This window comes from Diprion similis, chromosome 8, assembly GCF_021155765.1.
Source record: "Diprion similis isolate iyDipSimi1 chromosome 8, iyDipSimi1.1, whole genome shotgun sequence".
Classification (NCBI taxonomy): domain Eukaryota; kingdom Metazoa; phylum Arthropoda; class Insecta; order Hymenoptera; family Diprionidae; genus Diprion; species Diprion similis.
Window position 1 is genome coordinate 21,924,139 of NC_060112.1, and position 20,897 is coordinate 21,945,035.

General features: G+C 38.4%; 2 protein-coding genes across 4 annotated transcripts; one reads left to right on the forward strand and one right to left on the reverse strand.

The window, feature by feature from the left end:
• Positions 1–2,504: 2,504 nt before the first annotated feature.
• LOC124409408 (voltage-gated potassium channel subunit beta-2) lies at positions 2,505–8,542 on the forward strand. Of its 3 annotated transcripts, none has more exons than XM_046887000.1 (9): positions 2,505–2,758; positions 3,119–3,345; positions 5,550–5,763; positions 6,107–6,234; positions 6,320–6,526; positions 6,622–6,719; positions 7,642–7,698; positions 7,863–8,111; positions 8,185–8,542. In XM_046887000.1, exons 1-9 carry the CDS (start codon positions 2,634–2,636, stop codon positions 8,284–8,286), a joined length of 1,407 nt encoding a protein of 468 aa, XP_046742956.1. In that variant the 5' UTR covers positions 2,505–2,633; the 3' UTR covers positions 8,287–8,542. The 3 variants fall into 3 exon arrangements, with proteins under 3 accessions (XP_046742956.1, XP_046742957.1, XP_046742958.1); XM_046887001.1 differs by having other exon boundaries at positions 7,902–8,111; XM_046887002.1 differs by having other exon boundaries at positions 7,905–8,111.
• A 4,783-nt stretch (positions 8,543–13,325) lies between these two features.
• On the reverse strand, positions 13,326–19,553 carry LOC124409781 (sodium/potassium/calcium exchanger 4-like). Its single transcript, XM_046887613.1, has 6 exons — positions 19,403–19,553; positions 16,974–17,410; positions 14,531–14,759; positions 14,255–14,446; positions 13,853–14,158; positions 13,326–13,760 (listed from the first exon to the last, which is right to left on the reverse strand). Exons 1-6 carry the CDS (start codon positions 19,491–19,493, stop codon positions 13,435–13,437), a joined length of 1,581 nt encoding a protein of 526 aa, XP_046743569.1. The 5' UTR covers positions 19,494–19,553; the 3' UTR covers positions 13,326–13,434.
• Between the last annotated feature and the right edge of the window lie 1,344 nt (positions 19,554–20,897).

Genomic DNA, 20,897 nt, shown 5'->3' on the forward strand with positions numbered 1-20,897 from the left:
AGTCGCAGTGGTTGCCTTCTGACCCATTGAATGTCGAACAATCGTTCAAAAGTTATGCTCATCGAGGAATCGTTTTTTTAGAACTATGTTAAAACCATCCAAAGTTGCTCTGAATTTCGGGGACAGAATTAGTCGCATCACGTAATAAATGCAAATTCAAACGGCTGGCAGAAGAGCTAAGAAACAGAGAAAGAAGGAAAAATATAAGGCTACGTGAAGACTCTAGACAAGCCTATTTCTGATTGACCTGGAATTTGGCCAACCTAGTTCGGGGGCGGTAAGGAGAACCCGGAACACTCTTGACTCACCGACTAATGGTTGGACAGCTGATGACAGTCTAGCAACAATGCAAGATGTCTACTGAGTTATTAACGTAACCCAGAAAATGATATTGGCAAAGATGTATGCAGATACGTGATTCACAGCCTGCCTCTGGCTTCCGAGTCATGTTTCAACTATAGAAAGTGTAACATTTTTTACCATTGTTTCATTATTGCCGTACAACAGCCGCTACACGTTACTACAGCTAAAGTGCAGCGGGTCGTCACTAGATGGCGCTGAGCGCGAGGCGCTCTCGTGAGAAAAGGAATTACGAAGACGAGGAGGTTAAATGATATAATCAATCGATAAATCGTGCAAATCCTATTGAACGTCCGTAAAAAACGTTGTATTTGTTATTTTTTTGCTTCTGTTTCCTCGTTTTTTCTCCATCGCGTAAACATTCGTCGACTTCCTGTGATTTGTGCGAAGCAAAAGGACAAAGGGAAAATTGGGAATAGGCCCAGTGCTCGGTTGCACGGAAGCTGACAGCAAATTCAGGTCCGCATTGCGGTGCTGCCGTACGATCGTCGGCTCGCCCAACCACCTTCGCCTGCCTTCCACCTTCCACCTTCTCACCTACACCCAGCGGACCGACCCGACGGTTTCCGTGCGGCTGCGAGGGTGGAACGGCGTGTGTTCCACAGGCAAAATACAGGCGTATGAGGCCGAAATGCTGAGGGTGTGAGTGTATAGCGTGCATAGATGGTACAGTTGCACGTACATGTGGGTGATGACATATGTATATATATATATGTGTGTGTGTGTTTGTAAATGTGTATATATGTGTGTATATATATATATATTCTTCGAGTCGATCCGTGCGCCGTAGACTGTCGGTCGTCATGCGCTGGGTCACGTGATCCCTCCCGCCTTTCCTGCACCCCCGCCTATCCAGGCAGACGCAACCCTTAGCGGGGGCGATTGCCGGCGCAGTGTTGCCTACCGCGCAAGGGACACAACACTAGCCGTTAAAAAATATTTTTACTAAACTTTTCGTTTAAAATTTGTGTGTGTTTTTTTCTAAACCCATTATCGCAATTATTGCATCTTATATAACGAAGAAGAAGATAAAGAAGAAGAAGAAGAAGAAGAGGAATAAGAAGAGGAAGAAAAAATAATAAATAATAATATAATATCGTTAAAATAACTTATTTAACTACGTTATTTAAACTCTATCCCGCATATATGTATATATATATGTATATGTATACATATGTATGTATTTATGTGTTTATATATATACATGTATGTTATATATAATATAATATCATACGAATCATTGCTAGCGTGTACGATTAATAATAATATATTGTAAAAATTGTTAAACAATACATAAAATTGAAAGAAAAAGAAAAAGAAAAAGAAAAAAAGAAACAACAACATCAACAACAACAACAAGAAACGGAAGAAGGATAAGAGGATATAAAATAAAAAGACGAAAGGAAAAATAGCACATGACACACGTGTCGTGTGTATGCATGTACATGTGACATACATGTATGTGCTCTCATACCTATCTTACGTTGGTGCAGTATCGTCGCTGCTCGTAGGTGTATCTACACCGTTAAAAACCCGCGGGGCGTATTAATAGTGAGACTCGAATGAAATCGTGTCACATATCTAGGCTCATATCGACCATTCGTTGCAAATAGTTTAATTCATATAACTCTTAAGGTTCGTATATAAATACAGAATATATATATATATGTACCATGATAATATTATAGTTGCTAAGGAGAGTTTTCTTATATGCGGTGCCTAAAATGATTCAATAAACTAGTGCCTAAATCGTACGTGCAATACATTAATTAATTCGTTCGCTTAAATCATTCTCGATACAACTATACATAGATATACGACAAGTATATTATACATATAGATGCATACATTATTTTAGTGCTGACATAGTACCTAAGCCTTAAAGATTTACGTTATAAAGATTCAGATTTTAAAATCATAATAATAATAAGAATAATGATAATAATAATAGACGTAATCAATGCTCGTAACTATTAGCTTCAAAGATTCCAATGAATTATTTATTAATATTGATAAGTGCGGAGTGCAGTTGATAAGTCGGTAAAATTGGTTCATAATACATAGTAATAATTTAAAAATCTCTATAAAAATAAAAATTATCATATTATAACATGAGATGATAAATTGAAAAAAGCTGCGTGTCCACCATTTACATCGATATATAGTTATTACTATATAATATATAAAATTCGAATTTTGCTGAAAAGCAATTAAAAATTATTGTGAGAGAGATAGAAGGTTCTAATAAAATTGAAAAATCATTAAATACAACAATGTCACAGCTGATGCTGTGTAGCCTTGGAAACAGTTCGAATGCCGGTAATGACACGAATAATAACGCTAACACAAACAGCAGCATGGAAGATGACGATTCGTATCCACTTCCCACCATATACAGGTAAGGATATACCGTCAAGAATGTGTATTTCAACGGCAAGATCTAGATCCTTTAAACACGTAGTAAGAAATCGCAACCACGATGGCGGAAAAAAACTAAAGTAGAGTCTTTCTCTCTCTCTCTCTCTCTCTCTCGTGTAGAATAACGAATTGTGTAGACGTAAAAAAATTCGAAAAAAAACCACACAAAACCACGTACGTGACTCCTCGAATGCTGAATGCGCAACTTCCGTTTCCGCGTGGCAAGAACTCGGCTATACGTGCGGATACAAGTGCAGAGGCCGAAAGGTCGCGAGGCCTGTATAAGTTACGTAGCGTTCGATATGGAAGAAATTCTACCCCATTTATGATGTTGTGGCAGATGCCGAGCCCCGATAGCGAGCTTGGACTGCATGGAAGAGTTCAACAGCGGGGGTGGCGGGGGCGGCGTCGAAGGGCTGGGGAACTGCGGGCCGACCGCTGGAACCAAGGAGCAACTTCTCACGAACTGCATCGCGGCTCAGGCGCACCGACTCCAGCATCCATCGCCGGGCATCCGGTACCGGAACCTGGGAAAGAGCGGTCTTCGAGTCTCAAACGTCGGCCTGGGTGAGCATCAATGCGTCGTTGCGACAGACGGAGGGCGAGGGATATTAATTTTTCCAATTCAGGTCACCGCTCGACAAGCGGTGTATATTATTGTACAAGGTGCAGTAGGTGATAAAACTTTACGGGCTTTTATACAAAGGCGACTTTAAAAGGTCTCTTATACGAGGATTAGGTACCACATTGCAGTGTGATTGTATAATATGCAATGCATCAACATTCAACATCAGCCGTCGACTCGGCAATTAAAATCTTTGCTCATCGCCGGCTCTCTACTTTCATAGTCTCGTGTTTGTTCCTCTAGGAGTCTGGGTGGGTATGCGGGCGCTGGTGAAACCTTGTTTGTATTTATTAATCGGCCCAACGGCCCAGCACGCAGCTCATCGTCAGCTCTGCACAAGCAGCCTCTCTCGTAATCGACGTACCCACGACGTGACATAGGTACATGACGTACGTATGTATGTATGTATGTACATACATACATACTGCGGAGAGCGGGACATATTTACACTAGCTAGTCGTGTACCGTTTGTCGAGTGTTAACTGACAAAGTTCAACCCGCGACTCTGGATACCTTCATACTGCTCTGTATGCACTTGTGTGGGTACACGCTTGCGACTTATCCAGAATACATATGTAGAAAGCACGAGTCGCGAACATCCGGCCCAATTTCAGACTTTGGTTTATAATATCTACCGAATAACGTTCTTTTTAGTGATGCAGACAGGTTTTTTAATTTATATACTTGTCGATGTTTAGTGCTTGCGGTATTTTTGAACTATTTTCTAACAGTAACGTTTCTACCTTCATGTTATACAGCAGTGGTTTGCGTTCTTTCGAACTCGTGGATTTAAGGTTTTGTTTTACGACCCAATTTGACAGAGAAGTGAAGGAGAAACTGATGAACATCAACGTTTCAACACTGATTTTAAGAGCGGATCGTACAACTGCACGCGTAACCTAATGATTTTCATAACCTAAATTCCCGGCATCCAGGCTTTCGTTCAAGGCGAAATCATAACCAAACTATTCCTGCCGTAGTTTCATTTGGCGTGAAAAAGCGTGTGATAACTGGCGAGCGCTGAGAACGATCGTAAAGCCGAAATTAAATTGCAGGCTTATAATCGATGTCGACGCCATGTTGATTGTTACATCAGCGTTTCCTGATATAATGTTTTTTTTTTCACAACTTCGGCCAAGTTTGCAGCTGTCTCAGTTTATTTTAAGCCAAACATTGGGAACTAGATAATCACTTGATTGCACTGCGGTTACTACAAATAACTTCCAACTTCACGTATTCTAGATTAAAAAGAATAAGTTCAGCAGTATTGAAAAAATATGGCCTGACATGCGGTGTGACAAAAGATAGCGAAACCAGCTCAACGAACGTCACAATATCGAGTACTATAGGGCTTCCTATTTTCTTGCATGCGAGAATTAGAATTCCTTCCGTAAGCTGCTTATCTAGAGCGGCTTAGATTGAAATTGAGGTGGCTCAAGACGCCGGCAAGTAACCATCGCATATACCATCCGGAGCTGGTGTATGTAACTGACGTAGGTGATGCAGGAGGTTGATAAGGAAACCATTGCACAAAATCTACGGTTGTATCTGAGTCTTTAACTGTTCTGCCCCACTCAAGCAGCTTTACGAATCCTAAACCAAAACGCCTTGGTTATTCTGCAATCGTGCTCGGATCAGCCCGCCAGATTAATCCAGGTATTCGAGCCTTTACATCGGGATCCAGCTTATCTCGGAGTGAATTATTACGCTATGTCTGACAGTGAATTACGTTTCATCATATTTATCGTTAGTTTTTCACCAGTTCGCCAAAAAACCTTCACGGCCTATTTTTGGACCAGCCTCTTGTCCGTACTGGCGATAGTAGCCAAACGCAGAGATCAATGGACCTTGTAAATCTCTTCGACAAGATGTAGGTTTCTCTTCTATAAAAACCATCCTTCTAACGTAACTAGTAAGAGATCAGAGCCCAGAACCGCCGACACAGAATTGACCCATAATTTTCCCGACAGCTTTAACTGGCCGGTCCGAAAGCCAGAAATTGCTACTTTTCGTCCGGTTCTTCGCTCCGACCAGTTTGCCTGCTCTGAATTGCATTCCAATCTGCATCTTAGCTGCCGGGGAATATTCCTCGAACGAAAAATATCCGTACATTGCATGTAGCATTGAGTCGGTGATTGATCGACAGGTACATGGACTACTTTCGGCGTTGGCAGGGGCGGGAACGAGGAAACCGCCGAAGCCGTGATCGCCTTGGCCTACGACAGTGGGATCAATGTGTTCGATCTTAGCGAGGCGCACAGCGGACATCGAGCCGAGACCCAACTGGGCAGGATATTATCCCGCAGAGCCTGGAACAGAACGACATACGTTGTTACGACAAAGATATACTGGAACACCAAGTGCGTTTTCTCGATCAGTTATACATATATAGATTTACCCCATATGGAAAGAATTCGAGGTACGGGGGAAGCCAATTGCGAAACGCGCCATATTTATTGGGTAGCGTTTTGGTTCATGAACATTGGAGAAGTCAGGGTTCTGCAGATTGATAGGGTGGGGGAGTTAAATCTGAGCAACAATGCTTCAGGTAATGTCCAAACTCCGAAGAAACTTTGGAGTCCATTACTAAAGTCTAAAACGCCTTCCCCCAAACCTGATGAGCCTGTAAAAAGTATACTGACAATGAATGCACAAAGCGAAAGGTTTCGGGTATTGTTCCATTGCTGTGATCGTTCTTGGCAGGACCGAAGGACGAGGTCTATCCCGCAAACACATTATCGAATCGGTTCAGGGCTCGCTTTTACGGCTGCAGCTTTCGTACATCGACATCGTAATGATCCACAAGGTTGATCCGATGTGCCCTATGGAAGGTACGATTTGGCTGTGGTGAAACTTCAACGCGGCACCTGCCACCCGATTTTTGACTACCTTGGTAAACGTCTGCCATGCTTTCAGAAATCGTTCGGGCAATTAATTACGTGATAAGCAAGGGCTGGGTCATGTACTGGGGCACTTCTCGATGGTCTCCCGTTGAAATAATGGAAGCCTACACGAACTGTAGACAGTTCAATTGCGTCACACCGATCGTCGAGCAGGCAGAGTACCACCTTTTCTACAGAGAAAAGCCAGAACTCTACATGCCGGAGCTGTACAACAAAATTGGTATGAACGATATTGGAAGCGGATGGAAACTGTCCTGGATTATCAATTCAAATCGTCACTACATCGAGTGTTTCATACGTCTTATCGTTTTTCAGGAGTCGGACTCATGGCCTGGTCGACAGTCACTATTGGAATGGTGTCCACCAAAAGTGAAGACTGCGGAATGTCCTTCCTCTCGAGATCTTCCTACAAAGTAAATGTCAGATTAACTATCAGCGGAACTAAGTTTACTCGCAGATACTTTGAGCATTGCGTTTTACACAAAAATACTTTTTCAACTGCACCGCTGTAACCTATGCAGTTGCATTTCAAAGAGTATTTTCTTATGTTTATCGACATTCTACGTCACTTGCACATTATCGCTTTTCCTGTACTATATCTCGACATAGAGACTGGAAAATTCTGTGCATGTTGAAATTCGGTTACCGACTCATTTATATTGAAACCAAAAAATTTGAAACCGCAGGTTAACTCGTCCTCAACTGCATTAGTGATGGATTCAATTCGAACGGCACGAATTCAGACATCAGTGCGCCGATTGTGTCAAGATCCACACAAAATGTTCCTAGGCAGTTTATAATTCCACCGATAGACCAGTCGTATCATCATCGTAAATATGTCAAGAATAAATTCGCACTGAAATGTTGTTGTCATACCGGGATGATTAGCATTGTCTAGATTACAAAAATGAATTCGACTCATGCAGAGTTTGCAATATCAAAATACTTACCAGGCCAAACTTGCAAGTCTAGTAACGTTCACGGGCACGTGTTGTACTTAAGATCCATTCACTTATCTGCAGACTCTCGATTCGTGTATTAACTCTTAATCCTAGCCTCGTTCAGCAGTGATTACGTAACACAATGATTGAACGTCTACAAGTCATTGTTGAGATGATTTTTCTGTTATTTTGTTTATAAGCATCCCAACGGTTCTCATTCAGTGCGATTAGAAAACCCTGCACGAACGGACTTCCAAATGGAACCTGCAATTACATAACGTAACTCATATCCTTGTTCTCAATTTTTAGTCTCATTTTGAAGGTATACTACGTAACACCGAAAAACTCAATACCGAGTCTGAGTCTCACGGTAATTATCGCATTGTCGTTTCAGAACAAATACTCCTCGTTCAGTTGGACGGAAGATGAAACCCAGTCTTTGTACAAAGAGGTGGGTATATTACATGTGTAGCTGCGAACTAACGATAAAACGGAGGTAAAAAAAAGTAAAAAGCATGATTGAAATTGAGCTGGCGCACCAGTAACTAATGTTGATGTAGCAGCCTGCTTCACACCGTCTTTCTGTTTCCGCTCGAATGCTCTCCCATGATGCAGTCCGATAAGTCAATGTCTAAACGCAACGAGTTTCCGCAGCAGGAATACGGCTGGAAGGATAAATTGGTGGACGAAGAGACTCGAAAGTACTCGGACAAGTTCAGAGAGGTTTCGGCATTGGCCGAGAGGATGGGCTGCTCCTTCGGGCAGCTCGCGATCGCTTGGTCGTTGAAAAACGAGAGTGTCCAGTGCCTTCTGCTCGGTGCAGCGAACACAGATCAGCTCTACGATAGCCTCCAAAGTTTACAGGTGAGATTATCACCTAGGAGACGATTATTCGGGGCGACGATTACTATCTAGGAAGCGATTAATTTTCTTCCAGCTAATCCCGAAGCTCAACGCGAGTATGATGAGCGAAATCGAGCGGATACTCGACAACAAGCCGTCCAGGCCACCGATGGTGTCCACCTTGGCACTCAGATGACAATCGATTTGCCCCCACGGAAGCAGTGGGGGATCCATCGAAGAGGGTGGCAGCCCGAAAAGCGAGGGTGGTACCAGCCAGGACCAGGAACAGACCAAGGAGACGACCAACAAACTTTCCTTCTGCGAGATCCAGTGACAGTCGGATCCATCCCCGACCCAAGCCTCCGAATCTGCAGCCCAAATACGACTGCCAGAACTGGCGTCCAACTGCAGTCAATGCATCTGCCAATAGAGGTCGAATTCGGAGGCACGTGTGTAGGCTCGGGGGTGTAAATGATATTGCACGGAATCGGGGTGAATCAAATTCGCTAGTTATACCGTAATAGAATCGAACGCAAAATTCCATTGCCGAAAATTTTTGTTATACCTACAAGACTTGTATTCGTACATCGAAACACAATAAGTATGTATATGGGGTGTATAAATCGGCACAAATTTTACAATCCAACATTATTCGGGGATGGCTATGATGAAATACGATAATTCAATCGTCGTATAATTATTAATTATAACTGGTTTTACATTGTATTTAAATAGGACACCAGAATTGTACACACGGTATGTATAGAGTACTGTGTGACATTGTATAACATAATACGGACTTTGTCGCTGAAAGCGAATGATTCTCTTTGAATAAGTATAACGTTCACACGCTAAAGTATGTGTAATTTTAAGATCACAAATTATAATAGTTATAATGATTAACAACAATGGTTGTAGCTTATAAGTTTGCAATTTTGCCTATTATCTGACGTGAATGAAAATAATAAGAGAGAAGAGGAAACAAAAATACTTGTACAGTACGATCCATCCAATTTTAGCGACCTAATATATATAAGTCGATAAAATATGTTGGTGAATTTTTTGTATTCAAGTTCGCCTCAATCTTAATATATTACAATATCGACGATATTATATACGTATAAACGCTCAAATAAAAAAATAGAGTCTACTTATATGCTCAAAGTGAAAAAAGAACGCATGCAGATTTAAATCAGATAAAAACTAAAAACTCTGGCAAAAAAAAACAACAAAAAAAAAACAAAGACAAAAAAAAAATTTATCTAATCTTCGAAAAGATTATTTTATAGATCATCTCCAGATAGGGCTCTACACCAGAGTCTGCAGAGTCGGAACTAAATAGAAAAAATTATTCTTGTCAGTAAAGCTGTTGCAAAATGGCTGCGTAGCACAGGTAACACTAATTAAGGAACAGAAATTACAATCGCTAAACTCCTTCGTCTGATACGCATCCGTTTTCCATTTGCTGATCAATACTAACTAAGTACATCGTCAGACGGAGATCAGAAAAGATCTTTTTGGAAGATCCAGTGATAGAATTCTGCAGGTTATATGTACATAAATATAAAGGTAATTGATGAATTTTTTTTCTGAAATATTATCGAAAGCCACACGAATGATTTCGGAATAGTTTCGCAAAATTAGAAAAAAAAAAAAAATAAATAACACAAAGCCAGTGGCCTGAAAAATAAGTATTTCCAATTATATCGTTGTTTTTTTATGAATCTTCTTCAACAAAATCTTGGATAAAAATGAGGATAGTTTTTAATACTACGTTATACAGATACCTGAATACGATCTACGGTTATTTCAACGTTCGAAGTTTATTTAACTATACGTTTTTAACACCGAATGAAACATATATTCCGTAAAGAAATGCAAACTTTTCAACAACGGGTGATTCCACCTGTGTATAAACGTTTCTGAATAACGAATGGCTGAATTGCCGCATATCGTCCTGTGTATAAAATTACTATACAACTAATGTAAAATTTATCGTCCGGTTAATTTCGTTATTTATAACATACATTACGTAGATAGTTGATATTTCACATATACATACACACAAACACATATACGTCGTAGTATATTTGCACTTTGCATCCATCATGATATAATTGCAAGTATAATTGCCTCTATAGCGTACGTAAAGAAGAAAAAAAAAAAAAACAATCAATCGCTCATTCGATATATTATTATAGAATTATCCAGATTTAAATAACAGTAATAATCACCTTATTGATATTACTTAACAAATATTAATACTTTATCAAACTCTTTTAATTATACGTACACTCGATACATAAATAAGATAGTCATAATCAATAATTTCAGAATAAAATACCCATCACTCACGATTGTACCTAGATGCGCAGGTGATCGTATATTAGGCGAATGTATCGCCTGATCTTTTGACATTCACAATTATTACACGTGAAAGTTTTGTAACCAAACACGACCTAAGAAAATTGAAACAACAGTTCCGGTGCACGTTTATACGTATATGTACAATCTGTCTCCTTTAAAACCCTCTACATGCTCTCTACATGACGATATCACTTTTTTCAATAATACTAAAAACTTTTGCTTGAATTTCGATTTGCTCAAGTTCGAAATCAAATTATGTATACTAATCGCCAGAGGAGAATACATTTTTAAAAACTAGTCAAATTGGCCTAGGTTTTGATTTAGCTTATGTACATTTCATGATGCAATATCGTTTATCTAGTTTTCTTCAAATTTTCCGTGATTTTGTGCAATAATAATACAAATAAATTTAATAATAAAAATAACAATAATAGTAGTAATAATAATAATAATACTGATATTGATGATGATGATGATAATAATAATATTAATAATAATACCAACAAAAACAACAATAATAATTATAATTATGTAATAATATTAACAACGGTATTATTATATAGTATACTTTTCCACCAAGTTTACCGCGAACGAATCGAGGAAGGAAATTGGAGAAAAAAACAAACAAAAAAAAACAAACAACAAAAAACGCAAAGTAAAGCAAACCAAATGTAACTAAACAAACGAAAATATTTGGTACGAGTATGACGAGAGTTTCGGAGTGCGCGGACCATCGGCCATATTATTATACAACAATACGATGTTGTAATAAAGGTGGCTCCGCACCGGCTGTGATTTAGCTTTTGTGATTTGCGCGAATGACATAAAGAGCTGAGCAAACTATATCAGCTGTAAATAATACCGGAGAGATCGGATCGCCAGCTAGACCCTAGAAATAATATGCATTGTACATGTAATTAATTGTTGTAGGGTGCAAATATGGATCAGGTATTTCCGTCGCATGATACATAAAATTTGTGATTTTTCGGTGCACTCCGTTTTAAGATTATTATATAGAATATAATATCTGATTGTTTCTATCTTGTTCATTGAATATGCAAATTGTTTTAATAAAAATTTCAATTGCCAAATATACGTATAGGTACGTAAATACTCTATACATATACGTATATTAAATGCATAATTTTCGAACGCAGTGACATCGTTTCATTTCTTCACCCCCCCGCAGTATATTTTTATATAAATAAGAAGTAAGTGCACGAATTGTGCAAGTATAGAATCAACGGAGAAAAAGTTCGTTTTTACGATTCAATTCATACAATTTAAAATGAGAAAATTTACTCTTATTGTTAGAGGCGAGCGTTAAACCCGCTTTCATTCGACCAGACAAATTAACAGGGTTTTGAATTTATTAGACTTCAATTATTAATCATTGTTGCCAGGTGGATTGTCAACATTCCAATTATAAACGTATCAATAATTTTCATCACTGCTGGGCTGATCATCATGATTATATCTAAACGATGAATCAGATTAACAATAAGTAGAACCTGACTCACGTGTTCCAACCAATCGCAGACTTCGTTTTCATTTGCAAATTCCATCCAATAAATATTTGCGAAAGTCTTAGTTGAACAAATGATTAATTCGCAATTGACAAACTCAGTTACTCAAATTGTTTTTGTTCCTTCAGTTGTTTACATTTACATTATACTCACCTTATCTACTAAGTATCGTTTTAATTGATAATGTTTCTCACGCGTGCGAAATATGTGTTTTCACTCCAGTGTCTATGATACCTATAACTTGACGAGTCGAAGTAAATAATACCGCGCATCGTATAAGAAATAGAAAAACAATCGTAGATCTTATAAGCTGCAAGTGTGTTTATACAACATAATTAAACCTCTCTCTCTCTCTCTCTCTCCCTCTCTTAATATTGATAAAAATAGGTACAATAATATCCTGATTTTAACAGTGATCCAAGCGTGATCCAAAAATCTTTCGTCGAAAGATAAATATCTGGGACTTTGCCAGGTGATAAAAGATGAATTCAACACCGTCGGGCTAATAATTTTATGATAACGGCAATGAGAGGCTGAAAGTAAGCCTTAGAATTTTTGTTCAAGTGGAAAAATCAGACAAAAGTAATAATTGTCTCGTAAATTAAAATCGAGTCTCCTTCATCTGCACAATATAGCCGAGGAGTGATATATTTGTCCGATGAAACAATTCCCTATATTTATATACTTATTTTATATTCTTGCCGCATTAATATTAATTATTAATTGTAAGTATTAACTACACACATCAAAATGCTTACTGAAAACATTGAATCGATTTGTCCTGTACAATATTTTGAACGTACATTTGTCATCATAATATATAAAAATAAATTAATGTCTTACAATTGTTCTTCACATACACACGGCGGTTGATTGTACAACTTTTTTCCTATTCTTTCATTATTCATAGAGTATTTATCAGTTACGATTATTTCCGCGTAGTTTCAGATTGATATCATTATTATCATTATCGCAATTATTCTGCATTTTATCACCATTCTTAAAACATTGCGAAATGAAAATGTCGAGGGAAGTTTATTCTTGAAACATGAAACGTATAATACTGCCGCCGTATAACAATAGACTAGAAGGCATGCGTATAAGACTCGAAGGAAATTCGGGGATAAGGATTCAATGACTGGGAGCTAAGACGTGACCGGATGGACCAAAGAAATTAGGCGACTAAGGTAATGAGGGGTATTAGAGACGAGTGAGATAATATGTGGGATTAGACAACTTGGTTTACCAATTTCCTTCCGGCGCTTCGATACCTGCAGAACGATTCCAGTCCTTTCGCATTCCTCAACTTCCAGCCACCCTGTAAACGAGTTTTATCCTCGTGCTGGGATCAGGGAACGCTAACGAGGACAAGTCACTACAGCAGGAGTGCAGGTAGTAATTTTTCCTTGACAAATTTGTCACCGCTATCTACGCGTGTCTGTGTTCAAATTTCAGTCCGTCGCGTCGCACATTGGCCAGTTGACGAAGATGAACACGTTGGACTCGAGGAGAACCGCGAAGACCAAGAAGCCGATGTACATGGCGAAGCAGCCGATTCCGACCTTCTTGTTCAGCCGATAACCATTCACCGCAATCACGGCGTAGAGCAATACCACGGTTACCATTAGGGTTAGAAAACTGTAATTAAGCGTCGCAGATACTATTTCAATGTTAGTTCCAAGTGCCGTGGTCTTTATCAGCCATGGCAGTCCCAGACAAAGTAGAATGTCGAGAGTGTTGGCTCCGATCGAGTTACTCAGGCCCATCGCACCGTCGCCTGTGTAAAATAAACAAAACAAAAGAAAAAAAGGAAAAATAGTAACGTTTGGAGACGATTTTTCTTCCGACAAACAGGCAGCTTTGACTCACCTTGTCTGGCCATTATTACACTGGACACTGCTTCCGGCAAACTTCCTCCGCCAGCCAAAAACGTGAGTCCCATCACAGCGTCCGCTATTCCTATTGTGTCACCGACCACCGTTATCATCCATGAAACGATGTACGATGTTACCGCGATCCAGAATATGCACATTATGAACGTGAGCGGGTAAAATCTTCTCCATTTTTTAAATCTGCAGTCCGGAACGGTGATGAAAAGCAGCAAACGCAGTGGCCATAAAAAGAACCACCATATCTTTCCGCACAGTGATCTTTTCGGAATGGTGAACGGTGTTCCTGTTGGCAAGATTCCGCTGTGAGTGAGAGAACTTCACTTTCAAGTGGCAATGAGAATTGAGAAGATCTATGTCAACACGATAACGCGTCTGATACCTGGTTCCACATACTCCTCGACCGGCTCAGCGGCCTCCATTGCTTTGATCGGAAATCCGTTGGTCTGTGACTTCGCCATCGACGTTCTCACGGACACACTATGTCTATATTCGATGACGAGCTCGCCATGAAAATAGGGCCGATAAGTACCGAAGGTTTCGTCTTTCTCCGGAATATCCTTGGCAGGTGTTTCTAAAATCAGAGACCGTCTTCATCACTCAGTGTTCTCAATTATTTTCTGCAGCATACGTCATTTCATACGTATGAAATGGATACCTGCGAGAGTCTTGTTCTTCCTCGTAAGCTTTCCGATACATTGATTAGCCCAACGCGAGGTCATTTTGTCACAAAATAGAATGACGAAGTAAATGAAGTACAGGATCATCAGTACCATGGATTCTCGCCATGTAATCACACCGTCCCACATCATAGTTGCTAGCAGGGCGATGGACAGCGAATAGATGATGCAATCTCGAGATAGTGGCCACCATTCCATTTGAATACCCTGTAGTTAATAAATCGCTACAATCGTATGAGATATCGGATTTGATTGGAGAAAAATTTCTTGAGATTAAGATGCCAGTGGCCAATCCATTCTTGACTGATGTATTGACGCACGTTCATTACGACCTCTTACCGTTTAACGATACGATGGCATCTCGCATCCAGTTGGTCCGCAGTGTGAAATTAAATGAAACTGTCACATTGTTGAGCTACCTGAGACATGGTGAACCTATCACATTCTTTCATCGTTGTTTCAATCTGGCTAATAAGATCTACGTGCTTATAAACGTGCGTCATCAATCAAATCAGAAGTTACCAATCAGTGATACCAACATCTAAATTGTTTTATTTCACCCACGTACGTTGAACAGATCGTATCGGAGAAATGTCACAGCACTCGGAAGTAGAGATAATTATAAAAAGTATCCGCAGTCGAGTTGGACCAAATTTGTTGCTGTAGTTATCGCAGTTTAATATATTCTACAGATAAAATCGCGTATGAATCATTTCATGCCATACCGACGTTTTGGAGTTAAAATATGGAGCAACATTTCGAATGATCCTGTAATTTTGTTTTTTCTTTCTAAATTATGCTACTAACGAAAAAATTACTTTACTGTTTAACGGTAAAAACGCTGCGTGAACATTTTTTAAATTTCAGTATATAATTTCCTACCTTCAGATTTGACGCTCGATTCAACATAATGTTTATCTTATAACCCTATGGACGTGAATTTTATTGGCTCAATTTTTTTACCTCACTCTTACCCATCGACTGCTAATTTCGAAATCTTAAGAAAAATATCGTACCATTTACTGATTGTGCATTCACTCACCAATATTTAAAATGGACATATGATGGGATCTTTTTAAAAAAATTAAATCTTCCCGTACCAAGGTCTACTGTAAACTGTTTTTTTTTTTCAAATGACCAACCATTGACATGTTTTATATTAGTCTTTATTTGTTTTTCAAAACTATTTTCTAGTCAAAGTGGAATGGTTAACAGTATATTTTGGAACCGCCCGGTTACTAGTACTATTTTCGTATCGTCTTAATAAGGTCACATTCGTTAAAAGAAAGATATGAGTAGTTTCGTATTGATCTGACATTTAGCGATGCATAGCAACGTCAAAGATCTGCTCTGCTAAATGGCAATTTTGCGATGTGAGGTCCCGCGTAGAGACACGATTACAGAATATTAAAGTTTACAGTTTGTCATTATAATGGCACTGACTCATCACCACCTGATAACATGAAATTACGGGAGAATTCCAAACCGATTTGTTGTCACTGACATTAGAACACAAAAAATGATAATCGCGACATTACGACACTGTATGATACACAATTGTGTTTACTCCAAAATAGTTTGGCAGGCATAATGATTAGTTACCTATGAGATAATGGATGAAAAGTATAAAGATGATTGACGAGTTGATAATTGAAAAAATGGCGGATAACAGCAAATGGCTTGTACGTTGATGTCAATCTTTGATAGAATGATCGAATTGTTGAATCGCATATTAGGCAAAAGTATCGCAATGATTTTTTATCTCGTTTAATATACTTAGTTCGGATATTTGCAACTGTAAAAAAATTTTGTCGTGACAAATAAGAAATGTATACATACACGGATTTTTTGTGAGAATTAGGTATACATAAACATCCAACGATAAAAGAATCCAATTTGGAAATATGCAATCTCATTATAGGCACGATTCAATTTCTTCGCGCTATTATTGTTTATCTCGGATATTTAATATTGATATCGCGAAATCAACTTTGATTAGGTCTAAGAATTGAAAAAACTCAGAATTAATTTATTTCTGATTAATCCGTCATATGTGTATGTACATACATAAAAATACAGGTCACGTGCATACGAGTTAATTTTACAAGCTCAAATTGCAATTCTCAGTCGTTTTTCAAAGGCAAAATTATAGCTGAACTACTCTCGCCATCTTTTTGTTTGGCTTGGAATAACGCGCAGCAACTGGCAAATCCCGAAATTAATTTTAGGGCTGAAATAAAACGGCAAGCGCGTCTACGGCGGCCATGTTGATTCTTTCCAGTACGTAAAAATTTCTGTTAAATACTTGAAAAGTATTTTTCTCCCAACTTTAACTCTGTTTCTGGTTCATATATACAAATTCTGCTTCTAAGATAGTCGGATTAGATGGTTGACTTTAAAAAATAGGTAATTTTCTCTCACCCCAGCTGCGGCCAAACCGCCACAAGCAGCAACCCCGAAAGTATTGAAGACGCCGGATCCGACCACCGCCCCAATTCCGAGGTCAGATTCCGTAAGGAAAGTTCCAATCAGATTGACGAAGAGTTCGGGAGTGCATGTCGCAGTTGCCATGAAAGTGGCGGCTGCAACATCCCGGCTGATCTTCAAATCCGTGCAAATGCAATCAACGGCGGGTAAAAAGTAATCGTTGCAGACAAGAGCGACCATAAAAAACGTGTATACACCGGCAAAAAAATGGAGTGTGACAGCCCCCTGTTCCCGCTGAGACCTCGTGAACAAGTCAGGCGGAAAATCATAGACGGATCTCTCCGTACAATTTTCTGTCGTCTCTACATTGGCCGTGTCTGCGTATTCGGCGAAGGCCTGAAACCCGTCGCGAACGATACTCCGAGTTTCGTCTGGAAAAAAAAAGAGACCGAATTAGCGAGGATGGAGATAATAGCAAAATCTCGCTTCTTGGATTGAAGATAATTGCCCGACATGTAGCTGCGACTTTCAAGAGCATTGTCAATTTTTCATACAAATTTCGTTCGAATCATCTTTTTGAGTTACCCACTTTTTCAAAGAGTTCTAGCCAAACGAATGGCGCACGCAATTACAACATTTATTAATGTTATCTATCTTTATACGCCACAGCTATTGGCTCAAGAAATACTTGATATACAGGTTTTCCCTTGAAGGATTGCACACGACGTATATTACGATATTACATCCTCTTCACGATCCGTGAACTACCATCAAAAGCTGATAAGAAAATGGTGAATTTATGTGCCCCGAAAAGGGAGGCTGACAAAGGTATTCCGCGTCATTTATCTCGCCCTTGGTATACACACTTATCTTCCTCTATTTTATGGCCTCCGGTTTCGAACTGCTTGGGACGGAATAAGATCGAGGATATATGCGGCAATGCGTATAGATATACAATTTAGACTGTATAAAAAAAATTAACAATTATTTTTTTTCCAAATTCAAATCGAAAATATTCTTCCAAATGACGAAAAAAGAATGCTTACCAAGTTTGAGCTCTTAATATTAATATTCAGAGGTTCAACATCGTGATTTTATATTTCCTATTTAAATAAGATAGGGAAATTTTTTTTTATACTTCGAAATTTTATGACTCGCCAACGCATTAAAGTACTAATAAGACAGGAATGTATTTTGGTAGGGAATTGGGCGCCCTATAAAAAAGGTCCGTTATCATTTTGACATAAATCTACCCTTTCAAAAGTTATTTAATGTATGGTAATTGTGTTGGCAGGTTGTGAAAAATTAGAAGGAGCACATTTCGTCTGAAATTTCACACGTTTTGGTGCAAAAATGGCAATTTTCTTTATTCAATTTCAGTCCTCAAGCATTCGTACAAAATTTGCACCAAGCCGTGTAAAGTTGAGGAAAATTTTCTCATTCAGATTGTAATTCGTATAAATTTTTATGAGTTTGATTGCGATTTGTACGAGTTCAAGTAAATCACCCAGACTTCAAACTACACGATCTCTATCCAAAAATTTTTTCACAGTTTAGTCAAGGAATTTGAGATGTGTCATACTCATAAAAATACTATTAACCGATAATATTTTGTAGAAAGATATTGTTTTTCAACAACCACAACAACATAAATATTTCAGTCAGTGTAACTGCAGAATAATTAACTCTTAAATAGAAATTCATTTGTGGATTGAATTAAGCTTTTGGTTGGAGCACAACGAATGCGTATATCGTGCGTTGCGGAAATTCGACCAAAATGAATACAAAAAGTTTCTATACATTGACTTGAAAATTTATAAACAATTTATACTTGATAATATAAATGAATTTTTAATTAAATTCGTTCGGTAATTTTAATCATTCAGGTTTCTTTCTTTGAATTGATAATCGGATCTTAACAGATTCGAATCGATCTTAAGATAATCCAAAAGAACTGCGCTAGTTGCGTGTAAAAATTTGAAAAAAAAAAACGTCGCGGAAATGTTTGTAATAAATAGTTGCCACGAGTTTCATACTGTGTTTACGTAGAAAATAAATTTACAGTTGAAATCTTTATCGGTCTGAACAAAGTGATGCAGTGAAAAACAAATCAAATTCATTATTCTCGCATTGGAAGTTAATCGCTGACAAGCCGTTTTCTTTTCAACATAAAACAATTGCACAAGGCTTTCCCGCGATCGACACTCCGGCCTCTGCAATGTTTACATCAAAGTGCAGATAAGTGCGATAAGCAAACGGTGTTAATTCGTCTGCAAGCCGAGTTTTACAACCTTGAAACAATTATTCGATGTTTGAGAAGAAAAAAAACGAAGAAAAAAAAAACAACGGAAGAGATTAATTTCTAACAGCTTCATAGAAATTATGCATTAAACCGGTGAACCGTTGGTTGGTATAAAACTTACCGTAATCCAAAAAGTCTACCGCAGCTGCCGTGAAAACACCGGACATAGCGAGGGTGAGAAATACAACCCAAATGGAAGTACGAAAATCCATAACGAAGTGTGAGAATTGAAGAAAACGGGTGAAACAAAAAAAAGTAACGATGAAAAAGGTAAGAAAGAAAAATAATAAATATTCACCACAAAAATAAAATGATAATTTTTTTATATAGTTTCCGAAAATGAATGATAAATAATAAATATACGGTATATATACACATGTATATATAGATATATATCTGTAAAACTAAGTAATTCGGAACAATGACATCCTGTTAACGCATGCCATCGAACTGTCGGTTCTACGGAACTTAAGCATCTATGATAAATACAACTGATTACATCTTCCCCCACCGCTCATATCTCATGCATAATCTTTATCTCGCCTTCATGCTAACAGAGTGTGCAGCTGACATGTAGATAATGTGATTTTCAGATTAACAATTATGATCATCTGATTTTTGATGCAATCTATACAGCGCGTGAATTAACGCTTTGCGGATGAGCCTAATCTCTGAACGGGGTACCGCAGACAGTGGCAAAGAATTGATCGGATCGACCATATAAACTGATTAAATCGTTTAACTGCGGAGAAACCCGTCGCCTTAATTAACAAGAAATATTTTTCAACATAATTATTCGGACAAAAAACGCACGGATCTTCACTGATAAACACAATCAATTAGAATAACACTGTATGAACATGGGTAAAATTCGTTCCTTTTCTTCGCATGCTTGCTCGAGGTGCTTGATAAAGGCCAAACAGTGTAAAGGTATTTAGTACGCGTCTACAGTGAATGAAGAACACGCTGCAGTCTTTTTCTATCTACAAACTAAGTTAGATTCCACCGTTTAGGTCTTCAGGCTCGTAAATTTTATCATCAGCCACGTGGCTCGAGCACCAAGAACTCCGTTATTGATGTGCAGGCCTGCTATCTTCACACACGTATATGAAATACTAGCTTGTCACGTACATGTGGTATTATTATAAGTCAACGTGACGGTCAGAAGTCCCAGTGAACGTAGATCGAAAAAAAATTTTAAGCTATCAGGTATTTAATCAACGAACTTCATCGATATCCACACACAGCACTATAACCTGAGATTCTTTTTTCAATCTGCTAATTTACAGACCAATTTGTCAACGTCGCAGATTCATAAGATATGTTATTCTTCGTCAAACAGCCAACCACCGCGACGACGCATTGAGCAGAAGACTTTACAGAACAAATTACAGATCAGTAGATTAACATTTCACACATGAAATGTCTCACGTCGGATAACACTATACTTTTTCGATAATCTTCATCTTCAAGGAGTAGGAAGTTGAATTTCTTAGTTAATACGAAATTCGTATTTCAGTATAATTGAAAAAAAAAAAAAACGATCACAATGTTTTTACTAAAGATTATTTGAATCATTCAATGTTATTCCATATCCGACGACAATATTTTTCTCT

Excerpts from the sequence above, each read along its gene's own strand:
- LOC124409408 (XM_046887000.1), top strand. The coding sequence starts at position 2,634 with ATGTCACAGCTGATGCTGTGTAGCCTTGGAAACAGTTCGAATGCCGGT. Across the intron at positions 7,699-7,862 it reads CCCAGTCTTTGTACAAAGAG|TCCGATAAGTCAATGTCTAA; the intron begins GTGGGTATATTA and ends CCCATGATGCAG. Across the intron at positions 8,112-8,184 it reads ATAGCCTCCAAAGTTTACAG|CTAATCCCGAAGCTCAACGC; the intron begins GTGAGATTATCA and ends ATTTTCTTCCAG.
- LOC124409781 (XM_046887613.1), bottom strand. The coding sequence starts at position 19,493 with ATGGATTTTCGTACTTCCATTTGGGTTGTATTTCTCACCCTCGCTATG. Across the intron at positions 17,411-19,402 it reads GGTAGACTTTTTGGATTACG|ACGAAACTCGGAGTATCGTT; the intron begins GTAAGTTTTATA and ends TTTTTTTTCCAG. Across the intron at positions 14,159-14,254 it reads CGAGGAGTATGTGGAACCAG|GAACACCGTTCACCATTCCG; the intron begins GTATCAGACGCG and ends TCTTGCCAACAG.